Below are 24,067 nucleotides of genomic sequence, written 5' to 3'. Positions count from 1 at the left end.
TTGTGTGTTTTTTTTTTAGTGTTTTTTTACTCTTCTCTTTACATATGGGAGATATTTGTGTTGCAACTCTAAATATAAACGGAGCCAGAAATAGTGGCTATATAAATATTTATTTCTCGGAGGAGATTTTAATTGTGTTGAGGAAAATATTGATTGTGACCATGTTGAACCACATATGCCTTCTCGTAAACTGCTTACTCAGATAAATAAAATGAATGATTTATGTGAATTATAGAGATGTTTAAATGGAAATGAGAGACAATAAACGTGGGCTCATGCCAATGATGGTTAGTTGTCTATGGCAAGGTTAATTAGATTTCATAGTTTTGAACACCACTGTAGTATTTTCAAGAATTGTGTAATAAACCCTGTTGGTTTCTCGGACCATAGTTTAGTTATATGTAATGTTTTCTTGAACTCTATAAAACCACAAAGTGCTTATTGGCATTTCAATACTGGTTTACAAAAATTTGTAATAAATGTACAAAACAATACAAAACATTTTGGGAGAGTTTTAAAAATGAAAAAGGTGATCTTAGCTCTTTGTAAAAATGGTGGGATTTTGGACGAATTACATAAGGCTCTTCAGAAAATGGAAAATGGCAAAGTACGATGAAATCCCAGTTGGATTTTTTAAGTCCTTCTGGTCTATTATTGGAGAAGATCTATCGGCTGTTTTGAGTAGCAGCTTAGCTGAAGGTCTTCTGCCATTGAGTTGTAGAAGCACGATCCTTACTCTTCTGCCTAAGAAGGGCTATTTGAGTTACATAAAAAACTGGAGACGTGTCTTCGATGTGTTCGGACTATAAACTGCTTTCTAAGGTACTGGCTACCCGGCTGGGGAAGGTGTTGGCTGAGATCATCCATCCTAACGAGTTGTACTGTGTGCGTGGTACTGTAGGTCAACTTTGACAACATTCATTTGATTAGAGATTTGTTTGATGTTTCCCAATTTTTTGGAGTTGATATGGGCTTGATTTTCCTAGACCAAGAAAAAGCCTTTTCAACGTGTAGAGCACAATTATTTGTGGAAAACTCAGCTTTTGGGCTTTTGGGTTTAGCTCTGAATTTGTTTCATATATCAAAGTCTTATATTGTGATATTGAGAGTGTACTTAAGTTTAATGGTGGCTTATGTGCTCCATTTAAAGTGGGCCGTGGCATAAGTCAAGGTTGTTCTTTGTCTGGGATATTGTATATAAGTGCAACAGAGCCATTTTTGAATACTATAAGGCCGGTGACACACTGGATGCGTGGCGCAAGCGTCTCAGCCGCGTGGCGTGTCGGTTTTTAATTCGGCTCCCATGTTAACAGGTTAGAGCTTACAGACCGCCTGCGTGAGACGCGCGACAAACGCTTGCTTGCTAGAAATAGAACCGACGCCTATTTTTACCGCGACACGCGCGCGTGTTGGAAGCTTTTCCAGGCTAAATATAATAGGAAAATGTGTTTAAATGTCATTTTGTACACAAATACATATGAATTCCTGATATTTTGATATTTGAAAGTCTATAAGTTGACATAAATTCAGATATAAATGTAATAAAAAAATAATAATAATAATTATCGATTTTCAAATATTGCACCTGTCAAACATAATCTATTTCGCGGTTAGTACTTTTGACGGTTTCCTTTATCAGTAGGCATGAGCCTGGTTTGTCAACGGACTTCCTCTACAGCAGCAGCGCGCCAGCGCGCCAGCACGCCACGCATCCAGTGTGTCACCGGCCTAAGGAGATGTTTGGAAGGAGTGTCTTTACAAATTTATAAAACTTTTCCTTGTTTATCTGCTTACGCTGATGACATTATTGTTATAGTCAGTTAACAAAATGATGTAGCTGTATTATTAAAAGTTTAAAATGATTTTAGTTTAATTTCTTCATCAAGAAAGTGAGGCAGTTTTACTAGGTGAATGGAAAAATAATAAGATAATGCTTCCAGATGGATTATTGTGGTTAAAATTACAGCTGATATTATTAAAGAATTGTGGCAGACTGCTGATCTTTCTCTCCGGGCCACCAAGGAGACGGCTAGATCTATTGGCCGTTCTATGGCAGCCCTGGTGGCCACAGAGAGGCATTTATGGTTAAACCAGTCTAAAATAAATGAGAGAGAAAAATCTGTTCTTTTAAATGCCCCAGTTTCTCCTAGGGGTCTCTTTGGTGAGGCATTACAATCTGTCACTGAGAGGTTCCCGGAAGAAAAGAAACAGTTTGCCGCTTTTCAGAAATTTATCCCGCTCAAAGTTAAGATTTCTGGGGCTGCTGGGCAAGGGCAGCCCCAGCCGTCGAGTAGCTCCTCAAAGAGAGTGTAACAGAAGCAGAGCATCGCGTCTCGTGCCCCCTCACAGAGAGACTGGAGGGACGGTCAGGCGCGGTCTTCGAGGGGCAGGGCTGATCTGAGGACAGTCATTGCCGCCAAGCAGGCCACGTCGAAGAGGTCCTGACCCCAAAAGTGCCAAGGCTCTGAGAGTGGTCCCCACCGAGAGAGACTTGAGTTCACCTTACTTGACGGTGCCCTGTCTCTCCCGGTGCCCTTAGGGGTCTGTTCAATTAACCTTCTATATGCTATTCGTTCTATTGCCAATACAGGGCATAGAGGGGCCCAGCGAGTGTTTTCCCGAGGGACACTCGCCCCTTCCGAGGAGGGCCTTGGAGTGTTCATACCAGTCGTTCCCTGCCGGTGTGCCTTTACAGGGCACTGTGTCTGTCACTCACAATATTCAACCAGAGACCAGCCTTGAGAGTAAAATCTCTGCTGCTAAAAGGAGCTATAGAACGGATTCCTCCCCCCAGCAGGGTGTCAGGTTATTACAGCCGTTACTTTATCGTTCCAAAGAAAGACGGGGGATTGCGTCCCATTTTAGATCTGCGTCTCTTGAACCGCTCTGTAGGGAAGCTCAAATTCAAGATGCTAACACTCAAACAGATCGTGTCACAAATCAGGTCCGAAGACTGGTTTGTCACGGTAAATCTAAAAGATGCTTACTTCCACATATCGATCCTCCCTCAACACAGGAAGTTCCTGAGATTCGCTTTCGGGGGCGAAGCGTACCAGTATCGGGTTCTTCCGTTCGGTCTAGCACTGTCATCCCAAACATTCACAAAATGTATGGATGCTGCTATAGCTTCTCTGAGACTTCAGGGAATTCACATTCTGAACTGTATCGACGATTGGTTAATTCTAGCTCAATTGGAAGATCAGGCAGTTCGGCATCGAGATGTCGTTCTTGCTCACATCAAGAGTTTGGGGTTGAGGCTCAACGCCAAGAAGAGTGTACTTTCTCCACAACAGAGAACCATTTTTCTAGGTGTAGTATGGGATTTGATGACGATACAGGCACGACTGTCACCTGCACGTATTGCTTCGATTCTCAACTCTGTACATCAGATCAAGCTAGGCCAGTCACTCACTGTGAAACAGTTTCAGAAACTATTAGGTCTCATGGCAGCAGCGTCCAATGTGATACCTTTTGGCCTCTTGCACATGAGACCACTACAGTGGTGGCTCAGATCCAAGGGGTTGTCCTCGAGGGGATATCCACTTCGCACGATCTTGAGTTTGTGACAGTGTCATCGCGCCCTCATCATGTGGAAAGATCCTTGGTTTATTTCTCAAGGTCCCATGCTGGGAGCTCCTTGTCGTCATGTTACGCTAACGCGGATGCCTCTCTCACGGGCTGGGGGGCGATCATGAGTGGTCGCCCAGCTCAGGGTCTGTGGCAGGACCATCATCTCTCGTGGCATATAAATTGTTTAGAAATGTTGGCAGTGTTTCAGGCCCTGAAACACTTCCTCCCAGATCTGAGGGGCCACCATGTTCTTGTCCGGACAGACAACACATCGGTGGTCTCTAATATAAACCATCAGGGGGGGTCTGCATTCTCGCCCGCTTTACAAACTTGCACATCAGATCCTTCTTTGGTCCCAGGGGAAAATTCTTTCGCTGAGAGCTATTTATCTCCCGTGGTATCTGAATCAGGGGGCAGACATCCTGTCGAGACAGGGGACAAGGCCCGGGGAATGGAGACTTCACCCCGAGGTGGTGGAGCTTCTGTGGGAAAACTTCAGCCGTGCGGAGGTAGACCTATTTGCTTCCCGAGAGACATCACACTGCCCACTGTGGTTCTCTCTCAGCCATCCAGCTCCCCTGGGGTTGGATGCCATGGTGCAGGCATGGCCGAGGTCATGCCTGTATGCTTTTCCCCCCGATTGCTCTGCTCCCGGGAGTTCTGGAGAGGGTTCGCCAAGACGGGCTAAGTCTTTTGTTAATAACCCCGTTCTGGCCGGCCCGAGTATGGTTTGCGGACCTAGTGTCTCTCCTCAACGGCTCTCCCCTGGAGATACCGGTCAGGAGAGACCTACTCTCAGGCGAGTGGGTCGATCCTTCACCCCCACCCAGAACTATGGAGGCTGTGGGCTAGGCCTCTGAGGGGGCCCAGCTCATAGGATCTGGTCTCTCGACTGAGGTTGTTGAGACCATCCTCCATTCCAGAGCTCCCACCACGAGGAAGCCTTACGCCGTGAGGTGGAAACTCTTCACTTCCTGGTGTGGAGAGCGCCAGCAGGACCAAGTTAACTGCCCGGTTGGTATAGTGATGGAGTTCCTGCAGGACCGTCTCTACATGGGGTTATCCCACTCCACACTGAAGGTGTACGTGGCGGCCTTAGCTGCTTACCTTCTTATATCTCGGGAGCAGAGCAATCGGGGGGAAAAGCATACAGGCATGACCTCGGCCATGCCTGCACCATGGCATCCAACCCCAGGGGAGCTGGATGGCTGAGAGAGAACCACAGTAAATAAGAGAGCTAGTTAATAGCGCTAATAAGAGATCCAGTAAAGAAAGCATTTGAATTTGCCACAGAAGTAATAACATCGCTGTGAGATCTAGAGAGAAACATTCACATTTCTCCGTTATTAACGGATCAAACAGCGCGTGGAAACCAGGAAGAAACATTGTGCCATGAATGAACTATCCAGTGTCCAGATCTGCAACATTCACCATGGATTTACTGTAGTAACACTAAACGAACCATGAAAGTTTGGCAGGAATAGTATGCATGTATATATTTAATATTTTTATTTATTTATATATAAATTATTTATATATAATATAAATTATGTATAAATGTATATACATGCAAAAAAAATTTAATTAATACATGCATATGTGTGTATTTATATACAAAATAATTATACACAGTTCACACACATATATTATGCAAACACAAACTTTTATTTTGGATGCGATTAATTTTTTTCCCAGCACGAATATATATATATATATATATATATATATAGGGGTGTAACGGTTCACAAAATTCACGGTTCGGTTCGGTACGATACAATTGTGTCACGGTATGGTTCGGTACGTTTTTGATACAGCAAAAAGAAAGAAATGCCAGAAGAATTTCCTTGATTTCTTTTTTTTATATTAAAACTAACATAGAAAAAAGAAAATCGAACAAAATTGTGATCTTTGTGTTGTAATGGTGTTTTTTAGCTTAGGACCTAAGTTAACTTCCAGTCTTTGTTGTGTATATCGGTCTGGCTGCGGTGCAATCTACAAACGCAGTTAAAGTCAAGGTGATGAGTAGACTGAAGTTGGGCTCAGGTGGTTGTGCTGCGGGATGTGTTTCCCACACATTTATTTATTTTTGGAGACTCGCCACAATTTTAAAACTGATCGATTTTCAAAAAGGCTTCGTTGAATAAACATGAGTAACGTAACGTTACGTACTGCACGTTTAATAATAATAATTCCTTACATTTATATGATTAAATATCAAAACGAGGCACGGGTGTTTTTATATCGCTGTATTTCTGAAGTAGGACTTGCATGTTATATGCCTGATAAAGCAGCGTGTTAGCGTACCAGCTCTGCTTTGTTTACAGCTGTTACTGGGGAAACCTCTATATTTCTCGCGCTTTATGTCTATGCTTTAAAACATCTCCTGCTGGCAAAGAATGAATTTGCATTTTCATTAAGTCCGCCTGATCCACACAGCTAACATATTTTGTTTGTTATCAAAAAATATCCACTCTAGAGGGACTTGGCTGTTGTTATTGATTCTATTTGGAGTCTACCGGAAGCTAAGTTAGGTCGACAAAAGCGCGCATGCGCAGTAACGTTTGTTTATGTTGATGCCGTTGAAACCGTCTATATATATATAAACAGCTGGCTATAAACTTAATTCTAGCATTCACTTTTCATTCAATATTTCCCTGGCCATACTAGTCCCACTTAAATGATTATCCAAAACACATCCTAGATAACTGACTGATGTTTTATTAGTTAGCTTATTCAATGTATGTGAGCAGAGATGAGTGGGACTAGAGCAGGGAGTGGAGTGGAGCCGTGTGATTTTGCATGGAGCTAGGAGCGGATTTTTTGAAAGTCTTAGCATTGAGGTTTTCACTCGCTCCGAGAATGCTCACCTTTCTGTCATGAGCACAAATTATGCCAACTCATACATTAAACATAATTAATTCGCTTGACAGATATGTGGATCACATACGAAGGTTAAAATGGTGATGGACGAGTGCGGGAATTTAAAGCGTGTTGTAAATTGTACAGTTTGTTAATCTCTGCTTGAAACTAATGTGCTGCTACATTGATTCACACGGACAGAGCACACAAGCTTGTACATAACGCACAGAATGCACACATACATTAAGGAATGAAGAAAAAAGGAAAAGTTACAGCATATTCTTTCTGTTTCTGAAGTAACTACCCTCAGCTTCACCATAGTAAGCTAAGCGAGTTAAGCAGCCATTTAATATGGACTTGGGCTAATTACACTACGTTCCAATAAACCATGTTAAAATTATTCTTCTAGTATTATGTATTTATTTTTTGTTTAATATAATTTCTGAACAGAGCTATGATTTTTCAAGAATAGTGAAAAAATTTCGATGTGGAGCGGTGTTTCTGATCAGTGGAGCGATGAGTGGGAAATGGTAAACCCGGAGCAAAGTTGGAGCGAAGTAATTACTAAATGCTCGGAATGACGAGGGGACATTGTTGCCACTCCACTTCGCTTACATACTCTGGTTCATACCCTCAACTCTGACTACCAAATCATTGTTGCACTAATTAGTCATTAACTGTACTATTTCTCATGTGATGTCTTTCTCTCTGGAAACCACCTTTTAATGTACCACATCATCCTAACACAAATCCACATGAGATATACATTGTTCTAAAAACTATAGGGCATGAGATTGAAAATAAATTATAATTTGCGTAAACATGCACTAAAGCACTTGCGAAATCAGTCCACAACCATGAAGCTTAAAGGGGGGGTGAAATGCTCGTTTTCACTCAATATCCTGTTAATCTTGAGTACCTATAGAGTAGTACTGCATCCTTCATAACTCCAAAAAGTCTTTAGTTTTATTATATTCATAAGAGAAAGATAGTCTGTACTGATTTTTCCCGGAAAAACACGACCGACTGGAGGCGTGACGTGTGGGCGGAGCTAAAGAATCACGAGCGCCAGTAGGCTTTTGCGTTGAGAGCGTTTGGAAGCTGACATTACCTTGAGGAAAAAAACATCATCCAAAACAAACCATGGCTAACAGTCAGATTCAGCCGTTTATTTATGATCCAGAATCAGATCCCGAGGCTGAAACTGAACGAGAGCAGCAGCAGCAACGACTCGCTCCGAGCGGGGCTCGAACCCGGGTCTCCGATGGGAGGCGGACGCACTAACAAGGAGGCAGAGATATTTTAAGCAGTTTTACTCACTGCCTGCGGTTCCAACACACGATCGTGACCCTTTTTCTATGGGATTGCATCATCCTTAAGAAATAAACGATACGCAAATCCGGCGTCAAACTGGGCCTTGTTTGTAAAACAAGCATTTTCGAAATGCAGGGAACAAACAAAAACACTTGCTCAACTCCGATGATGCTCCGTAAAAATAAACTCCATCCACTGGTCCCTTAATGCTGTTTTTTCTTTGGTAATCTGTGCAGGGTTGTCTTGCCCTGGCAACCAAAAACACACTCCTTTTGTGACATTTCGCGACGCTCTCGCTCTGATCAGTGATTGTCTGTGCTCAGCCTCTCATTGCTCTGCTATACGGGAGCGCGCGCTCTTCCGGGAGAAGTGCCCTTTAAGACCCATATAAGGAAATTCCGCTCCATCTAACGTCACACAGAGCCATACTCGAAAAAAACTTTCCGAAACTTGTGACAAACCGGAAGGAGTATTTTTGGAACAGAAATACTCCTTCAAACGTAAAACTTAATTTTTGAAACTTTGTCCATGTTTAGCATGGGAATCCAACTCTTTAACAGTGTAAAAAACTCAGTATGCATGAAATAGCATTTCACCCCCCCTTTAAAGGCGCATCCAGTGTTAACAGCATTACATTTTGATTCTTGAGTAAGCGGTCTCCATTTTTCTGAAAAAATATGTGTGTAACTGTCTATTATAGTGAGTGAGAGTAAAACGTCTCATACACCTGATCTAGTGCTTTCTCTCTGGGATCAGGAGACTGCTCTGTGGTTTCTTTCCCCCGGAGAGAGGTCTCAATGCTGTACCTATCTTCCACTGAGGAGTGTAATATGGTGAGCATCAACCAGGATGAGACTGAAGACTTGCCACCTCAGTCCATCCAGTATGAGGAGCAGCTGGAGATAGTGACTAGGGCAGTGGCCAAACTTAAGATCGATTGGCCTGCAAAGAAGCAGGAAATTGGACGAGCATTTCCAAGGTGTCTAGATCATGGGGGAAACTGTTTTTATCATGCATCTTCAGCCCTACAATGACTGAGGGAGCATGGCTATCGGTGATGCCTCAGGTGGAAGAGATGCTTGCATTACCCACCAAGCTGCATAGAACATCTTTGGCTCTGGTGGGTAAAGCTTATGCTACAGTGGGTGAGAAGGTTGCTTGTTTAGGGATCTTGAAGAGGGTTAGGAGGTTGGTCCGACTATGTGAAAGAGCTCTGTCGGACTGCAGATTTTTTCTCTCTGGGCCACCAAAGAGATCTTGATGGCCTTGGAGAGACATCTCTGGCTGAAACTGTCTGAAATCAAGGATAAAGACAGGTTCTTCTTGTTGGACAACACACTAGTGCCTTCTGGCCTGTGTGGTGACTCAGTCAATTCTGTCATTGACAAATTTCAGGAGGCCAAAGAAGCAGGCAGTGGCGGCGGCAGCATTCCAGCACTTCCTCCATCATTGCCTCCAGCCATCTACCAGCTCCTCATACCATGAGAAACAAAGAGTCACCTCTCAAACTCCCCTGCAAAAAGTTTTTTGAGTCTGAGCACACTCCAGGTTGAAGTCTTTGAAGAAGAAGGTGGATTTGAGGACTGTGATTTTGGCTAAGAAGTCTTCGGCCAAGAAGTCCTGATGCCTATGTTGCTGAACTTCAGAGGGCAGGCCCATCTATGGAAGAGCCGTGTACACCTCATCATACAATGCCTGTCTCTTCTCAGTGCCCTAAAGAGATCAGTCTGTAAACTTTGCCACCACTGGTGCCTCAGAACACAGCGGTCTCCAGAAAGTGCAGTTTTCAGAGCTCACCTGGAAATGTATTGACTCTGAGAGCCTCGCATCCTCCAAGGAGGTTGTTAGAGAGGCTAATTTGGTTGTTTCCTGATGGTCATCTGCTTCAGGGCACCACATGACATGACACATTGTCTGCTGCATGCAGTTGTACAGATGTGTTTGCATTTCTACCAATTATTTTGCAATTTACCCCAATGGATTTTTGAGCTTCCGGGTCACTACGTCATCCCATCTATGATGTCTGCCAATCTATTCCACTGATTTCACACATGCTTCATAGTATGGTCACACAGAGGTTTTTTCCAAAGAGTTTCCAACTCAGCATCTCATTCACTTTGGGAAGCAAAAGGATTGATGGATTTCATTTCATTCTCATTCTGCTTTTCTTTGGCAGAAATTGACTGAATCAGAATCAGAATTAGAATAAGCTTTATTCACCAAGTGTGTGCAAATACACAAGGAATTTGTTGTGGTTTTTAAGGAGCTCTTAGTGCATACATACTGTACATACGTACATACATGACATGAAAACAAAAAGAAAATTTGAATTAGTAAGAATTGAATTAGTAGTAAAAAAACAAATAATAATAATAATGTGGTAAAATCTGGAGCAGAATATTTATGTACAGATTTGTGCATTATTTACTGTATAGTTGTATAAATGAAATATGCATATGTATTTACACATTACTTAAAAAGAAGCAATTGCTGGAAATGGAGAAATGAATTACAGAAAACAGGTAATAATTTCTGTACTCTATGTGCATAAAGAAGATCTGTAAAGTTGCAAAGACTAAAGTCTCAAATCCAAAGAGATTTTCTTAATAAAAGTTATGAGTCAACCACACTCCTAAAGCAGCTCATTATAACACGCCCCCACATGTCTACATCAAGATGTGGGAAGATTTGCATAACCCCACCCAAATGTTCATGGAGAAAAAAAAGGCGTAACTTTTATTCTCACTGCCATGTTGTGGAGATGCTGTTTTTTGTTTTGAAAGTGAAACTACTTTGTTTAGCCTTCCAAAAGAGGACACAAATAGAAATCAGTGGTTAAGTTTTTACAACACTGTTAATATTTAGATGTACAGCCCATTTTACAGAGGAAGAGAACCAGTATCCTACCAGTATCCTACAATGCTGTTTACACACAAAGGCTGTTTCTATAAAGTGGGGCAATTCCAACTTTGCCTTCCAAGGACAGTCTGGTGCTTCTGACTCACAGCCTGTAAGTACGATTACATATTTAAAGAATTTGCCACTGATGATTCAAACTCGAGTTTTGAAAAAAATAGTAGAGCTTATTGTTTGTCTTTTCTCTGATCACAAATGCAGACATGGTTTTGTTTACACAGCGCGATATACAACGCAGTGTGCAAATAGACAGTATAATTCATTATAATCAGTAATTATGTCCCCACTGGATGCTGCAAATTCCTCTTTTGTAATGTGTTTTAATGGTTTTGTCTCATCAAGCCAGGACTTGGCATCACAGTATGTTAATGGGCGTAACATTTCTGTCACATGCTTGAGGCATTCAGCCAATCACAAAGCACTGAATAGCTGGCCAATCAGCGCACAACTCGCTTTTCAGAACAATGAGCTTTGTAAAAATGTATGCATTTCAGAAAGGCAGGGCATACATACTGAGCAACAATAATATATAGTATGTGAAATAAAAAAATAATAATAATTAAATCCTTAAACTGCATAAACACATTGCATTACACCAAATACACAAGATAATGTCATTGCTCCTCTCATACTATTGGTAGGCAAACTTATGGACTCAAAAGTGACATCAATCAGCAAGGTTTTTTTTTATACATTTTTTTTGTTTATATAGGATTCTTTTTTACCGCTGCCAAATGCTGCACGCCGGAATTCAGCACAGTGCCGGAGAACTTTAAGCCCTGTAATCCTTTACATAGTGTTACATATTTATGAGTGTAATATAGCAATTTCAGCTATAAATCTTGAGGATCTGTGCAGCACAGCCTGGTCCTAAATCAGATTTTTTTTTTCTGAATTTACTTGGCACTGAGCTGGACAGCAATAAGTTATTCTCACTCTGTGAAGTGTTGGCCTTGAGTCAGAGGAAGAACATGCCGCCTCTGTGAGAACATTCCATCACATTCTACAGCTCCACTGGCATTCTGTTTCCATTCTTTTGGATTACCTTGCTCACTTTATTGCATTAATCTGAGAATGCTTTGGGCTCCTGGTATTAGTCAGCCAGTGGCAATCAATGCACAAAATCCATTATGAGCCATTGATTTCATACCCTCAGTGGTCATATCTGCCAATGTCTACCAACAAGAAAGAAAATTACCTCAGAGCACAAATCACTGTCTTTGCGATTGGTAAATGTGGTTACAATGACTTCAACATAAGTGAGTTTTAAATTAGGCATCATTGTCATCCAGTGTGAATTCTTTGAGATTAAAAATTAGATCTGGAATATTTCTGGGAGCATAGGACACAGACAAATATCTTAAGACAATTGCTAATGTGAAAAATATCACTTAAAATATTCCTTTAACCAAAGAGGAAAAATCAACAGTTCTATGTGGAACGTAATAGTTTCAGACCGAATAGAGTCCAACTATAGACGGTTTAACCACAGAAGAGCTTCAGAGATTTGTCTTTTCAGAAAAGTTCTTAAGCATGTCATGCTGTACTGAACATTTCCCTGAAAGTCTGCTGTTAAAAGCTCAGTGTTTGTGCAACCTTGGCAAATACAGGCAAAGACAAACCATTGTATATATGTAACAAAGTGGAGCGCATCTAAAACCAGAGGTAAAGCACAGACAATGAACAAGAGGCTAGTACTCTGCAATAATAAGAACTTGTATACACGATCAACTTTTGAAAAGCGAAAACACACACGCACACACACACACACACACACACACACGCACACACACACGCACACACGCACACACACACACACACACACACACGCACACACACACACACACACACACACACACACACACACACACACACACACATATATATTTGCAATACAATTTACTTTAATATTTATATATTATATAGATTGTTATATATATTACAGTCTCAGGAAAAAGGCCAAAAGGCCAACTATTTACTAGGGTTAGGGGTAAAAATAGATAGAGCATTGTGATATTTTCCGGGGCAATACTGTATACACGGATGCCAAGTATTATCCTGTTTGGTAGAATAATAAAATACATTTCTTAACAGCCCACTAGATGGTTGTGTTGGATTTTTTTCATGCCAGCTGGTTCACCTTCTGCATACAGTAAGTTAGTAAAATAAAGATGGCAGCAGATATAAGACTATTGTATGTTTTATTTATTTAAAATTTAGCAGTAATTTACTTTTAAATGCCCCAATTTTTGAAGGGTCTGCACTAGGGCTGCACGTTTAATCGAATGCAATTGTCATGCATATCTTGTCAGTAAAGCCGGTTCTGTGATTAGTAATAAATCTCCAGTATCAGTACAACTCTTGTGAATAGATTGCCTTTTGCACTTTTTTCTGAGAGTATTTATAAATATTTTACATTGTAAGCATATATATATATATATATATATATATATATATATATATATATATATATATATATATTTTTTTTTTTTTTTTTTTACATAAATTTTCTTCCTTGTATGCATTCTCTTTACAGGTATATCTGTCAGCATCTCCACCTTCAGTCTGGTGGCCATTGCCATTGAAAGATACAGCGCCATCTGCAACCCGCTGAAGTCCAGGGCATGGCAGACCCGTTCTCATGCCTACAAGGTCATTGCTGCCACATGGATAGTCTCTGTGGGTATCATGGTGCCCTATCCTGTGTTTAGTGTACTGGTGCCATTCAACAAGCCAGACAACATCACAGCTCACATGTGCAGGCTTGATTGGCCCATCAGTCAGGTGGAACAGACTTGGTGAGTCTTTTGGCTACATTACTTGTCTTAACATTGAAAAAAAAAAGAAAAAAAGAAAAAAAGAAAGTGTATGTATAGATATACAGCCTATTAAATGTAAAAAAGGCTTTAAATTGTACTTTAACGTTGGATGGCTTTAATTAATGGCTAAAACTGAGGGTGTAATGCATTTAATAGGGACATCAGTAGCAGTACTGGTATTAATTATAGTGGACTTCATTAATAATTGGCTATTTAGTAAAAAGATTTAAACACACATTTAAAATATACCATCTTAATGTTGTTCAGTGTGAAATCATGACAATATAAAAGTGATTAAATACATAAAAATGTATAGTTAATTAGGCAAACTAAAAAATAACAATAATCAATTGAAAGCATACACACACACACACACACACACACACATATATATATATATATATATATATATATATATATATATATATATATATATATATATATATATATTCTGTGTCTGTGTGAGAGGAAATAACTTTCTATACCAGCAGGCGGTAGTAGTCAATATTTGTCTTTCAAAAAGAAAAGGCTAAACTAGCACTGCGCCTATACGAACCTTGAACAAAGCAGTGCTTGTGTAGCATTTTGAATATGTATCATTTTAATCACTTTCTTCATTCTAGACGGCCACGTTGTTATGAAACTATTTGCATTTTGGTACGCTCAGGTAAGATGACAAAATGTCAAGCACTTCTATGTGTGTTCTCTTAAGTTCATCATTTGTTTGCTTTTATAATGTTAGCTTTTCTTCTAATGCTAAGATAAATCAGAGTGACCTTTCTCACTGACCTTTCTCACTAATTTCAACAAATTACCATAAGCAAAGACACTGCATCCATTGTGTCTGTCATGTTTACTCACTAACATGGCCCAAATTGTAAATTCATAGCTTGATGAAATCCTAGTTCTCCACTCATTATTCTGAATTTGTGGTGGCATTCATGTGCAAGTAACATTGCAAATACATGTGATCTAACTCTCATTAGAAAATTAGTAGACCGTTATAGGTTAAGGTTAAGTTTAGGATTAGTAGAAAAAGATGATCATACTCCAATAATGACTGGTAGTTGAAATGTAGTTGCAAAATTACTTTTATTTATTTTTATATGGACTATTGCATAATAATAATATAAAAAATAAATAAACTAATAAAAAACTATCCAGTCTGAACTGGACTATCTTTTATTGTAACACACATATTCTTGTATATGTGGTTTATTGGTACTACCATAGGTAATGGTAATGGTTTTCATCCTGTACAAACAGTATTTTCTATCCCCTTTTATATATATTTATGGATCAGTTTGTGTTCATTTCTATACAGAAAGGGTGTGAGAGGAAAGATGACATGTCCAACAAGCATTTCCTGCTAATACAGTGAATAAAAGTGAGACAACCACAATCACAACCACGATGTATAGCAAGGACAAATGGCAGGATAAATAGCATAAACCAGAGCCTGGAAATTCATGCTGGTTTAAGCTGGTCTGTAAACAGGGGACCTGCTGTCAGGACTCGGCTCTAAATAAGTTCAAAATGCATAACAAGAGCTCATTAATTTTGAAGCTGAAGTCCAAACCTCTATATTCATGTATAAATATTTTATATTCATGTTCCCTCTCTGTTCAGACATTCATGTCAGATGCATCAAATCACTGAACAAGTCCCTCACACAAATCACAGCCTGCTGGTTCAAGTCATGGTCAGAGACTGGCTCAGAAGGAAGTTAAGCTCCAGGGGGCTCGGATTTGTGACTTTTATGCAACTGTATAAACAGATAAAGTGATCATGATGCACTAGGAAATCTTATTTATTTATTTATTTATTTATTTTTTACATTTTAGCAGGATTGAACACTCCTAATGTACACATACACCAGCTGCATTTAGTGACTGACTGTGTCCCACCAGATATAAAGAATCAGAAAACCACTGATATTGATACAACCCAAACCAGTCCATTTAAATGAGCTTTATCTATCAATATTTTTTGTCACATTTTTACATGTGATGTAATGCTGCACTCCGTAAATTAATTTCTCTTGCATGAGTTTATATAAAGCTGTAAACTTTTATCTCACCTTACCTTGTATTGTAAATATGCATGGTTGTATATAAGTGTTTGTTTGTTTTTGTGAAAAGTGGGGACATCCCATAGGCGTAATGGTTTTTATAATGTAGAAACTGTATATTCTATCGCCCTTCACCAACCCTACCCCTACCCCTAACCCTCACAGCAACTTTGTGCATTTTTACTTTCTCAAAAAAAAACTCATTCTGTATGATTTATAAGCATTTTGAAAAATGGGGACATGGGTTATATCCTCAAAAGTCACCCTCTCCTTGTAATACCTGTGTCATACCCATGTCATTATACAAAGTTGTGTCCTGAAATGTCACAAAAACATGCCCACACACACACACACACACACACACACAAACACACACATACATATTTTGCATAAGGGTTTCCATCTCACTACCCATGATATTGGTTTTGTTTGCTTTGTGCAAATAAGAAAAAAAAATTCTTGCTACACGCAGGCATTGGAGATCACACATTATACATTTGTTTTGCATAAATAGGGGCTTCCCAGTATTACACCCTCCTCTCTTACATCCACTTTGTATGGATTAGTGTTGCTTTTATTTCCTTTGTGCTGGAGCTTGTAATGAATTTGAAAGCCACAAAGGAAACAAGAAGAAAGAAAAGTGTCTTTGATATCAGAGAAGTGCAGCACGGAAAGGAGCTGCACACCCAAAGCTGTCTGATAGATGAAAAGATCAGAGGAACAGACTACCAGAGATGCTTTCAGGGAACAGTCCCATACTTTCATTTGAATATTAGAAAATATTATCATATGGGGTAGAGCTGTTTAATTTAAAGTTTGACATTCAAGTATTGCATTGTCTTTTTGTATGCCAGAGCTGATCATCTGACTACATTATTTTAAATACCGTGTGACTGAATCTGAAGCTTGTGTTGTTCATTGCAGTTAATTTAAATACATGCAAAAGCTACAGTAGTTAAACAATACTATATTGCCGTTTTACTGAATATCACCATTTCTGCAAGTAATCAAAACAATCAATAACATTTAGAATTCAGTAGAACAGTTACTTTTGTGAGACTTTTGGAATACTGTCTCTGTAATTATTGTGTACATACTGCTCATGGAGGTAACTGAAACTATCTTAGCCAATCAGATTAGAGGACTGAAACTAAATTTTGACTAAATTAATTTCAGGAACTTCAGAATTTCAATCGAACCTTAGATCTTTTTTGAAAAATTGCACCAAAACAGATCAGGACTGTGTTCCCAAAAGTGTTGTAAGCCTAAGTAGACAATTGAGGGTTGCACTTTATTTTACAGTACGTGTACTAACATGTACTTATAGTGTACTTACATTGTATTTATCTAAGAAAGTTCTGGTAACACAAGGTAACTACAATGGGGTAGGGTTAGGTTTAGGGGTAGGTTCAGGGTTAGTACCTAGTTATTACATAGTTATTGTAATTACTATAATATGTACATAGTATGTACATGAGGAACAGGACTGTAAAATAAAGTGCTACCCAATTGAGAGTTAATGGGGCATCAGATTATGTAATGGTTTATCCCATATTTATATTATAAAACCCTTATTGGGTTTTCCGACTCTCCTTCCATTGTGTATGTATTGTATTTTGTTTTTCTTGTATTGTATATATTTTTATGTAAATAAATAAACTAAATCTACTTAAGCTTATCTTTTGGAAAACACAGCGCAGTACAGTATCACTAGTGATTTATTCTAATTTGTCCACTACTGACTTGTTTTTTGGTTTACATACTGTTTATTACATTTTGGTTCCATTATCTGCATACACAGTACATTTCACTGACATATATTTTGCTCTTTCTCTCTCTGTTAGGTACGTCCTGTTGCTCTTCATTCTGTTCTTCATCCCAGGTGTGGTGATGATAATTGCCTATGGTCTCATATCCAGAGAACTTTATAGAGGGATTCAGTTTGAACTGGAGCAGAAGAAAGACTCTAGTGGTATGAACCATTTTCTTAAGCCTTCACACCACAACATCAGTTATTCCTCAAAGCAATGAGTTGATGTTCTCAAAATCTCAAAAGACTTTTCTGTTCTCTCTCCATTTGTGAGAGAGTCTGCTTGACCCATGTGTCCCATGGCGAGGACTGAATGCACTAAGGTCATGCTAAGTACATCCCTGGGCATTAAAGCTGTTGTACTGGATGTAAGTTTGTTAGGTGTAAAGATGTACGTATGGGGGCATTTCAGTTAGACATCCAGAGGTATCTTTTATTAGAAGTATTCTTCAAAAAGTATTACCTTGTGCAATGGCTGTGATCTAAAAATTAAGCAGGGAAAAGAAAATGAGAGTAAATAGTTAAGTTATTGTTTTGGAGAAATCTAAGTAGGGACATGCAAAACCAGGTCTTACATATTTAAATAAGATTCTGGTTATACAGGTTGTTATTTGCACTATGTAACTCTTTTGTATCCGGTGCATACGGAGTGTTACAAGATACTTTATATATAAATGAGCTAATGCATCCTCTTTATGTTGTTTTGCCCTGCCAAACCTACATTATGCCATCTGCATTTTACCTCAGTGTCAATAGATTTATCTGGTGTCTTTGGACAGCACAATGAACAGGTTATCGCATGCTCAAGGACTTTCATGCTTAGTAAATAAGTAATAATATACTGTATAATCTATTTTTTGCAACACTGCAAACCTGCAGTTCAGAAATGTGGATATTTTATTTATATATGCAACATTATTAAAACATCATATATACATACATACAGATACATACGTATATATATATATATATATATATATATTGTCACGGGAGGAGCACAAGACAGACACAGTGGGCGTGGCGTCAGGCCTCGGAGAGGCTTTTATTAACAGAAATAATAAAACACAGGGAATAAAAGTGGCCAAAGGGGGAAAGTGTCCAAAATAACAGGGAATCTGGTGTCCTCGTCGTGCTGCGGGGTATGTGTAGGTCGGGCAGTGTTCATCGAGGAAGGGTCCAGGTAAGGGGCGGAGTCCGGCGGCCGCACGCGCTCCCCTCCTTGGTCCGGGGCGCGAGGGGCGGCGGCTTCCTCTAGCGGCCACATCTCTCTCGTCGGCCGCGGCGCTGGTAGGGGATGGACGGCCCGGCATCCTGGCCCGTCGGCCGTGTATACGGGTGCGGTTCCCATCCGGATCGCGGGTCCGGCAGCTCACGTCTTGGTGGCCCCATCACACGCCGCCAGCCCTGACTCGTCCAGCGCCCCTCCTCTCACACACCTACTCCAGTCGGGAGCCTGGTGAAGGGCGGCGATTTAGGACGGGGTGCCGGTGATAATCAGGGAGGAGGCAGCTGACTCGTCACATTGGTGGAGAATGCGGGCACACCTGAAGGAAGTGGAGCCTCATTACCGCCGCTGTTTAAAAGCCCAACGCACATCTCTCTCGTCGGCCGCGGCGCTGGTAGGGGATGGACGGCCCGGCATCCTGGCCCGTCGGCCGTGTATACGGGTGCGGTTCCCATCCGGATCGCGGGTCCGGCAGCTCACGTCTTGGTTGCGCGGAAGTCCCTCAACGCACCCTTCCTGGACCCACGAGGACACCAGTGTGCATGCACGGGGAAGAGACCGGTCTCCTGAGGAGAGGCGCGTTGGGCTTTTAAACAGCGGCGGTAATGAGGCTCCACTTCCTTCAGGTGTGCCCCATCACACGCCGCCAGCCCTGACTCGTCCAGCGCCCCTCCTCTCACACACCCACTCCAGTCGGGAGCCTGGTGAAGGGCGGCGATTTAGGACGGGGTGCCGGTGATAATCAGGGAGGAGGCAGCTGACTCGTCACATTATATATATATATATATATATATATATATATATATATATATATATATATATATATATACGTATGTATCTGTATGTATGTATATATGATGTTTTAATAATGTTGCATATATAAATAAAATATCCACATTTCTGAACTGCAGGTTTGCAGGTTTGCATATATATATACTCACCAACAACTTAGGTATACAGGTACCTTGCTAGTACCAGATTGGACCTCATCGCAAAGGTGCTAAAATGGATTCAGATTTGGTGACTTTGGGGGCCATTTTAGTATGAAGATGAAACCAGTCAAGAAACCAGATTGAGATGATTTGAGCTTAGTGACATGCCACATAACTCTGTTGGAAATACTGTAGTCATAACCAAATGGGTACACTATGGTCATAAAAGGAAGGACATGGTCAGCAACAAAACTCAGGTAGGCTGTGGCATTTAAATAATGCTATTTTGGTACTGAATGGACCCAAGTATGCTAAGAAAATATTCCCCACAACATTAGACCACCACCACTAGCCTGAAATGTTTATACAAGGCAGGATGGATCCATGCTTTCATGTTGCTTACACTACATTCTGGCCCTACCATCCGACTGTCCCATCAGAAATTGAAACTCACCAAAGTAGGTGACCTTTTGCCAGCCTTCTGTTGTCCAGTTTTGTTGAGCCCATGGGAATTGTAGCCTCTGTTTCCTGTTCTTAACTTACTGGAGTTGCAGCCAGTGTGGTCTTCTGCTGCTGTAGATTGGTTATTTGAGTTACTGTTGCCTTTCTATCAGCTCAAAACAACTCTGGCCATTCTACTCTGACCTCTTGCCCACAGAACTGACGGTCACTGGATATTTTCGATTGTTTTTTTTTTTTTGACGATTCTCTATAAACCCTGAAGATGGTTGTGTGTGAAAATGATGGATCAGCATTTTTTGAAATTCTCAGACCAGCCCGTCTGGCACCAATAACCATGCCACATTCAAAGTCACTCAAATAACCTTTCTTTTGCTTTCTTATACTTGACTGATACTTGCTTTCTGATACTGATACCATGGCTGCATCCAAAAACTGAAAAATGCTGCCTTTGGAGGACACATATTAAGGTAGGAAGACATTAAGGCACACCCGAATTCATTGTTTGCTTCAGTTCCTGCTGAGATGCCTTCATCTGGCCGATTTTTGAATGCAGCTTAGATGTATCCTTCGCTGCCTTTGATATCACACAATCCTGTGTGTTCAATTTTATGACAGTTAAGCCAAGAAATAAAGATGGCATCTGAAAGTTGTGGTCGTTGGTCAGTTTGTGTGTAAATGTACGTTTTTGATCAATGTTTTCCACTTTTGAAGGTAATTTCTAGCGAGAAATGAATATTGCAGTACTGAAATATTCACTTAGTTATCACCAAAGCTCTCTATATTTTGCTGTAGATTATTAAACCATTACTCTGCCTCAGAAGCCTGTCCAAAATCAGTTTTATGAGGTGCCTTCATGCAAATTCGCTGCCTGCAAAGTCATTGCCTGAAACGGAAGCGAGTCAGCTGCCTAAATTTTCACATGCAGTTTAGTTTATTAGGCTAAACTACCTAATAAAGTGCCTGGTGAGTGTATACATATATATGTTAAATATATGAAATAGTTTCACTTTCTAATAGGTTTCATATTTGTTTTTACTTTATATATCAATATATTTAATATATAGAAATGTAATACATGTACATACTGTTTATTACATTTGCATAAAAGCTTTGAATTCAAGGTTGTGACGTTGAGGTCCTCTGTTGGTCAGAGGTCTTCTCATTATCGAGATTCAAGAGTCAGAATTCAGTGAACATTCATATGCAACAGAATGTGAAATTTCTTCTGATTTCTTGTGTTCGGATGGGTATGAATAGAGTGCAAACTCTAGTGTGACTGCAGCTAAACAGACATACCACCAATATGATTTTGTAAAAAAAACACTTTTGTTTCTTTGATGTATAGGCGTAAAGAATGGGTTGAACAGCGCACAGTCTTCTGGCCATGATGAGAGTGATGGATGTTATATCCAGGTCCCAAAGAAGCCCCCTGCTATGGAACTTTCTGCTCTGACCACCTCTGGCACTGTAAAAGCGGACCGTCCACGGAGCAACACCTCAGAGGCAAAGCTCATTGCCAAGAAACGAGTGATCCGTATGCTGATCATTATAGTTGCCATGTTCTTTGTATGCTGGATGCCTCTATACTCTGCCAACACCTGGAAGGCTTTCGACCAAAAGTCAGCTCAGAGCGCACTTTCTGGAGCCCCCATCTCCTTCATTCAACTGCTGTCCTACACCTCAGCCTGTGTCAATCCCATCATCTACTGCTTCATGAACACCCGCTTTCGCAAGGCTCTCTTGGCCACCTTTGGGTGTTGCAGGCGGCCATGCAAGAACAGGAAGAAGAGGAGGGAAGGTGATGATGAGATCACAGGAGTCACAGGGGCATCCATAACAAGGTTCAATTATACCACCGTTAGCACGGTAGGACCGTGTTAGCATTAGCATTGCAGGTGTCTCCAGTTTGATCCATGAGCTGTGTACTTGTGATATGTACTACTTGTTTAAGAGTTCAGATCACCAGATGTGTTCTTCTTTTTCATGGTGGCAACATGCTTTGTTCAATGTGTCAGTTTTCGTTTTTTATTTGGAAAAGAATACCTCATTTGTCTGTTCTTTCTGTGGCAAACTGTCGTTCTATGGTTGTGTCTTCAATTTATATAATTGTGATAAAATCAAAAGGTGCGGTACACGTGATGTGCAAAGATGTAGCTTTATTTTTATTGTTTAAGATCTTTGGAGAACTTTTCAGAGGATGATCTTATCCTGCAAAGGAAGTGTACATAGGCAAATAGCATAGAAATATTCCTTGTATCTTCGATGTTATGGAACCAAATATTGCATGTTGCATGATCAAACAAAAGACTATATACTGTACTTATAGAAAGCTGCTTTCTGTCTACAAAATGGTATGTTTTATTGTCTATTTTGAGTGTTGTAATGTAGCATCTGTATTTTGTTCTCTGTTTTATTAAAATGCTATAATGGCATATTTATCGTAATGAGCTTTGCTTAAATAGCACCACTGAGAGTCCTTCTTTTGTATAATCTTTTTGTAGGAGATTTGTAGGAGACAATGTTTAATTTGTGCTCCTCTTTTTCTGATGTAAATCTCTTACAAGTTATACTACATGAAGATGTATCAGGTGGGGAAGGCAATTCAGTCTTCAATGGAATCAACAGTCTCTTGGAAACCTTCACCTCATTTGAAGTGATGCCATGGTCAGTACTGCCAAGCTGCATGACAGGTTGGAAATTGCAATGCCCTGGCACTAGAGATGCGAAAGGAAAATAATAAACTGTAGCGGGAAGTTTGATGTGATTGCGTTAGAGGCACTAATGTTCTAATAGTTTTCTCAGACAAACACTGCCCCCCCTTCCAAAAGAAATAATAATAATAAAATAAGCAAACCTTCCAAATTGCATTGCTCTAATCGATTTCTTACTTATTGCTGAAGCTGATGAGACATCTGGGATATTCCAATTTCTCGCCTGGCCCCCAACGAACCCTCTCTGAACATATGAAAGGAGATAAGCTCTTGTTTGTACTGAAATTAATGTATTCAGCGGTTCATGCTAAACATGAAAGCTGGATTTGCAGAGCGAAACCAAGTGTTTTAAAATTCAACCTCAAAAGGACTGAACACACATGAGATGTTTGTGTGCTTATACTGAGTTTATCTTATCCACTGAACTGCTGAAATACCTGAATGGCCATATTTGATAAAAGTAAGCCTTCAAAACATTTTCGTTACTTTAAATAAACATTAACTTAAAATATTTTTACATGCTAAGGCAATGTTTATGATTTTAATTTAATTTAACTTCATGTAGCCTACAAAAATAAATAAAAATAAAAAAAATAATAAAATAAAATATGAATTAAAAATATACAGACATATACAAAAACCCATATAGAAACATATACAAAAAAAAGAAATGACTTCAACTAAAATGTTAATTTTGAGAAATTTGTAAAAAAAAAAAAAAAAAAAAAAAAAACTTGTACAGTGGCCAAATGATCATTTTATAGGCATTTTTAGGACCAATTCAATTGTGTTACTTTTTCTGTCTAAATAAATATGCTAACTGCATAAAATTATCAATGAAAAAAAAAAAAAAACATCTCTCTGTTTCACCTTTCTTCTCACCTCCTCAATGGATTTGGGGGTCAGCACCAGAATTCACAGCTTCATGAATTGTTTATGTGTCCCCCAGGATATATAGTGAAAAAATATATCATCAGTTCTCACACATGCCCACCCTTATTACCTCTTTCTTTTCTGTCTGCTTCTCTCTCTTGATTATCTCTCCCTTCTTACAATTTTTCTTTTCCCTCTCTCCATTTTCTCTAAAGTACCAACTGGATATGTGGCAGACCTGTATCAAACCCAAGTCTTGGGGATAAACAGAGAGTGCTATTTCTCACTCAGGCACACAAACTGTCTGCTAAGCAACTGCTGTTATTTCTCTTGGTGTCAGCTACATCTGCCAAAAGCGACAGAAAGTTGAGCTGTTTTTTCTTCCAGGTTTGTTTTGTTTGGGTAGAGGATAGGTAACATAATTCTGGCCCAGGGCCTGATACCTATATGAGCAGGCTATTGCCTAGGGCCTCAAGCTTTGAGGTGGGCCCTCCATAACCATAGC

At 39.9% G+C, this 24,067-nt stretch overlaps 1 protein-coding gene across 1 annotated transcript in view; it reads left to right on the top strand.

The window, feature by feature from the left end:
• LOC128015462 (cholecystokinin receptor-like) overlaps positions 1–22,741 on the top strand; it is a 47,635-nt gene extending 24,894 nt beyond the window's left edge. The window contains exons 3-5 of the mRNA XM_052599301.1: positions 13,196–13,457; positions 17,394–17,521; positions 21,324–22,741. Coding sequence (XP_052455261.1) covers positions 13,196–13,457; positions 17,394–17,521; positions 21,324–21,859 — 926 coding nt within the window. The 3' untranslated portion in view covers positions 21,860–22,741. The remainder of the gene's footprint in view (positions 1–13,195; positions 13,458–17,393; positions 17,522–21,323) is intronic.
• The last annotated feature ends 1,326 nt before the right edge of the window (positions 22,742–24,067 follow it).

The sequence above is a fragment of the Carassius gibelio genome, chromosome A1, assembly GCF_023724105.1.
Source record: "Carassius gibelio isolate Cgi1373 ecotype wild population from Czech Republic chromosome A1, carGib1.2-hapl.c, whole genome shotgun sequence".
Taxonomy (NCBI): Eukaryota; Metazoa; Chordata; class Actinopteri; order Cypriniformes; family Cyprinidae; genus Carassius; species Carassius gibelio.
This window is presented reverse-complemented; position numbering and strand designations above follow the sequence as displayed.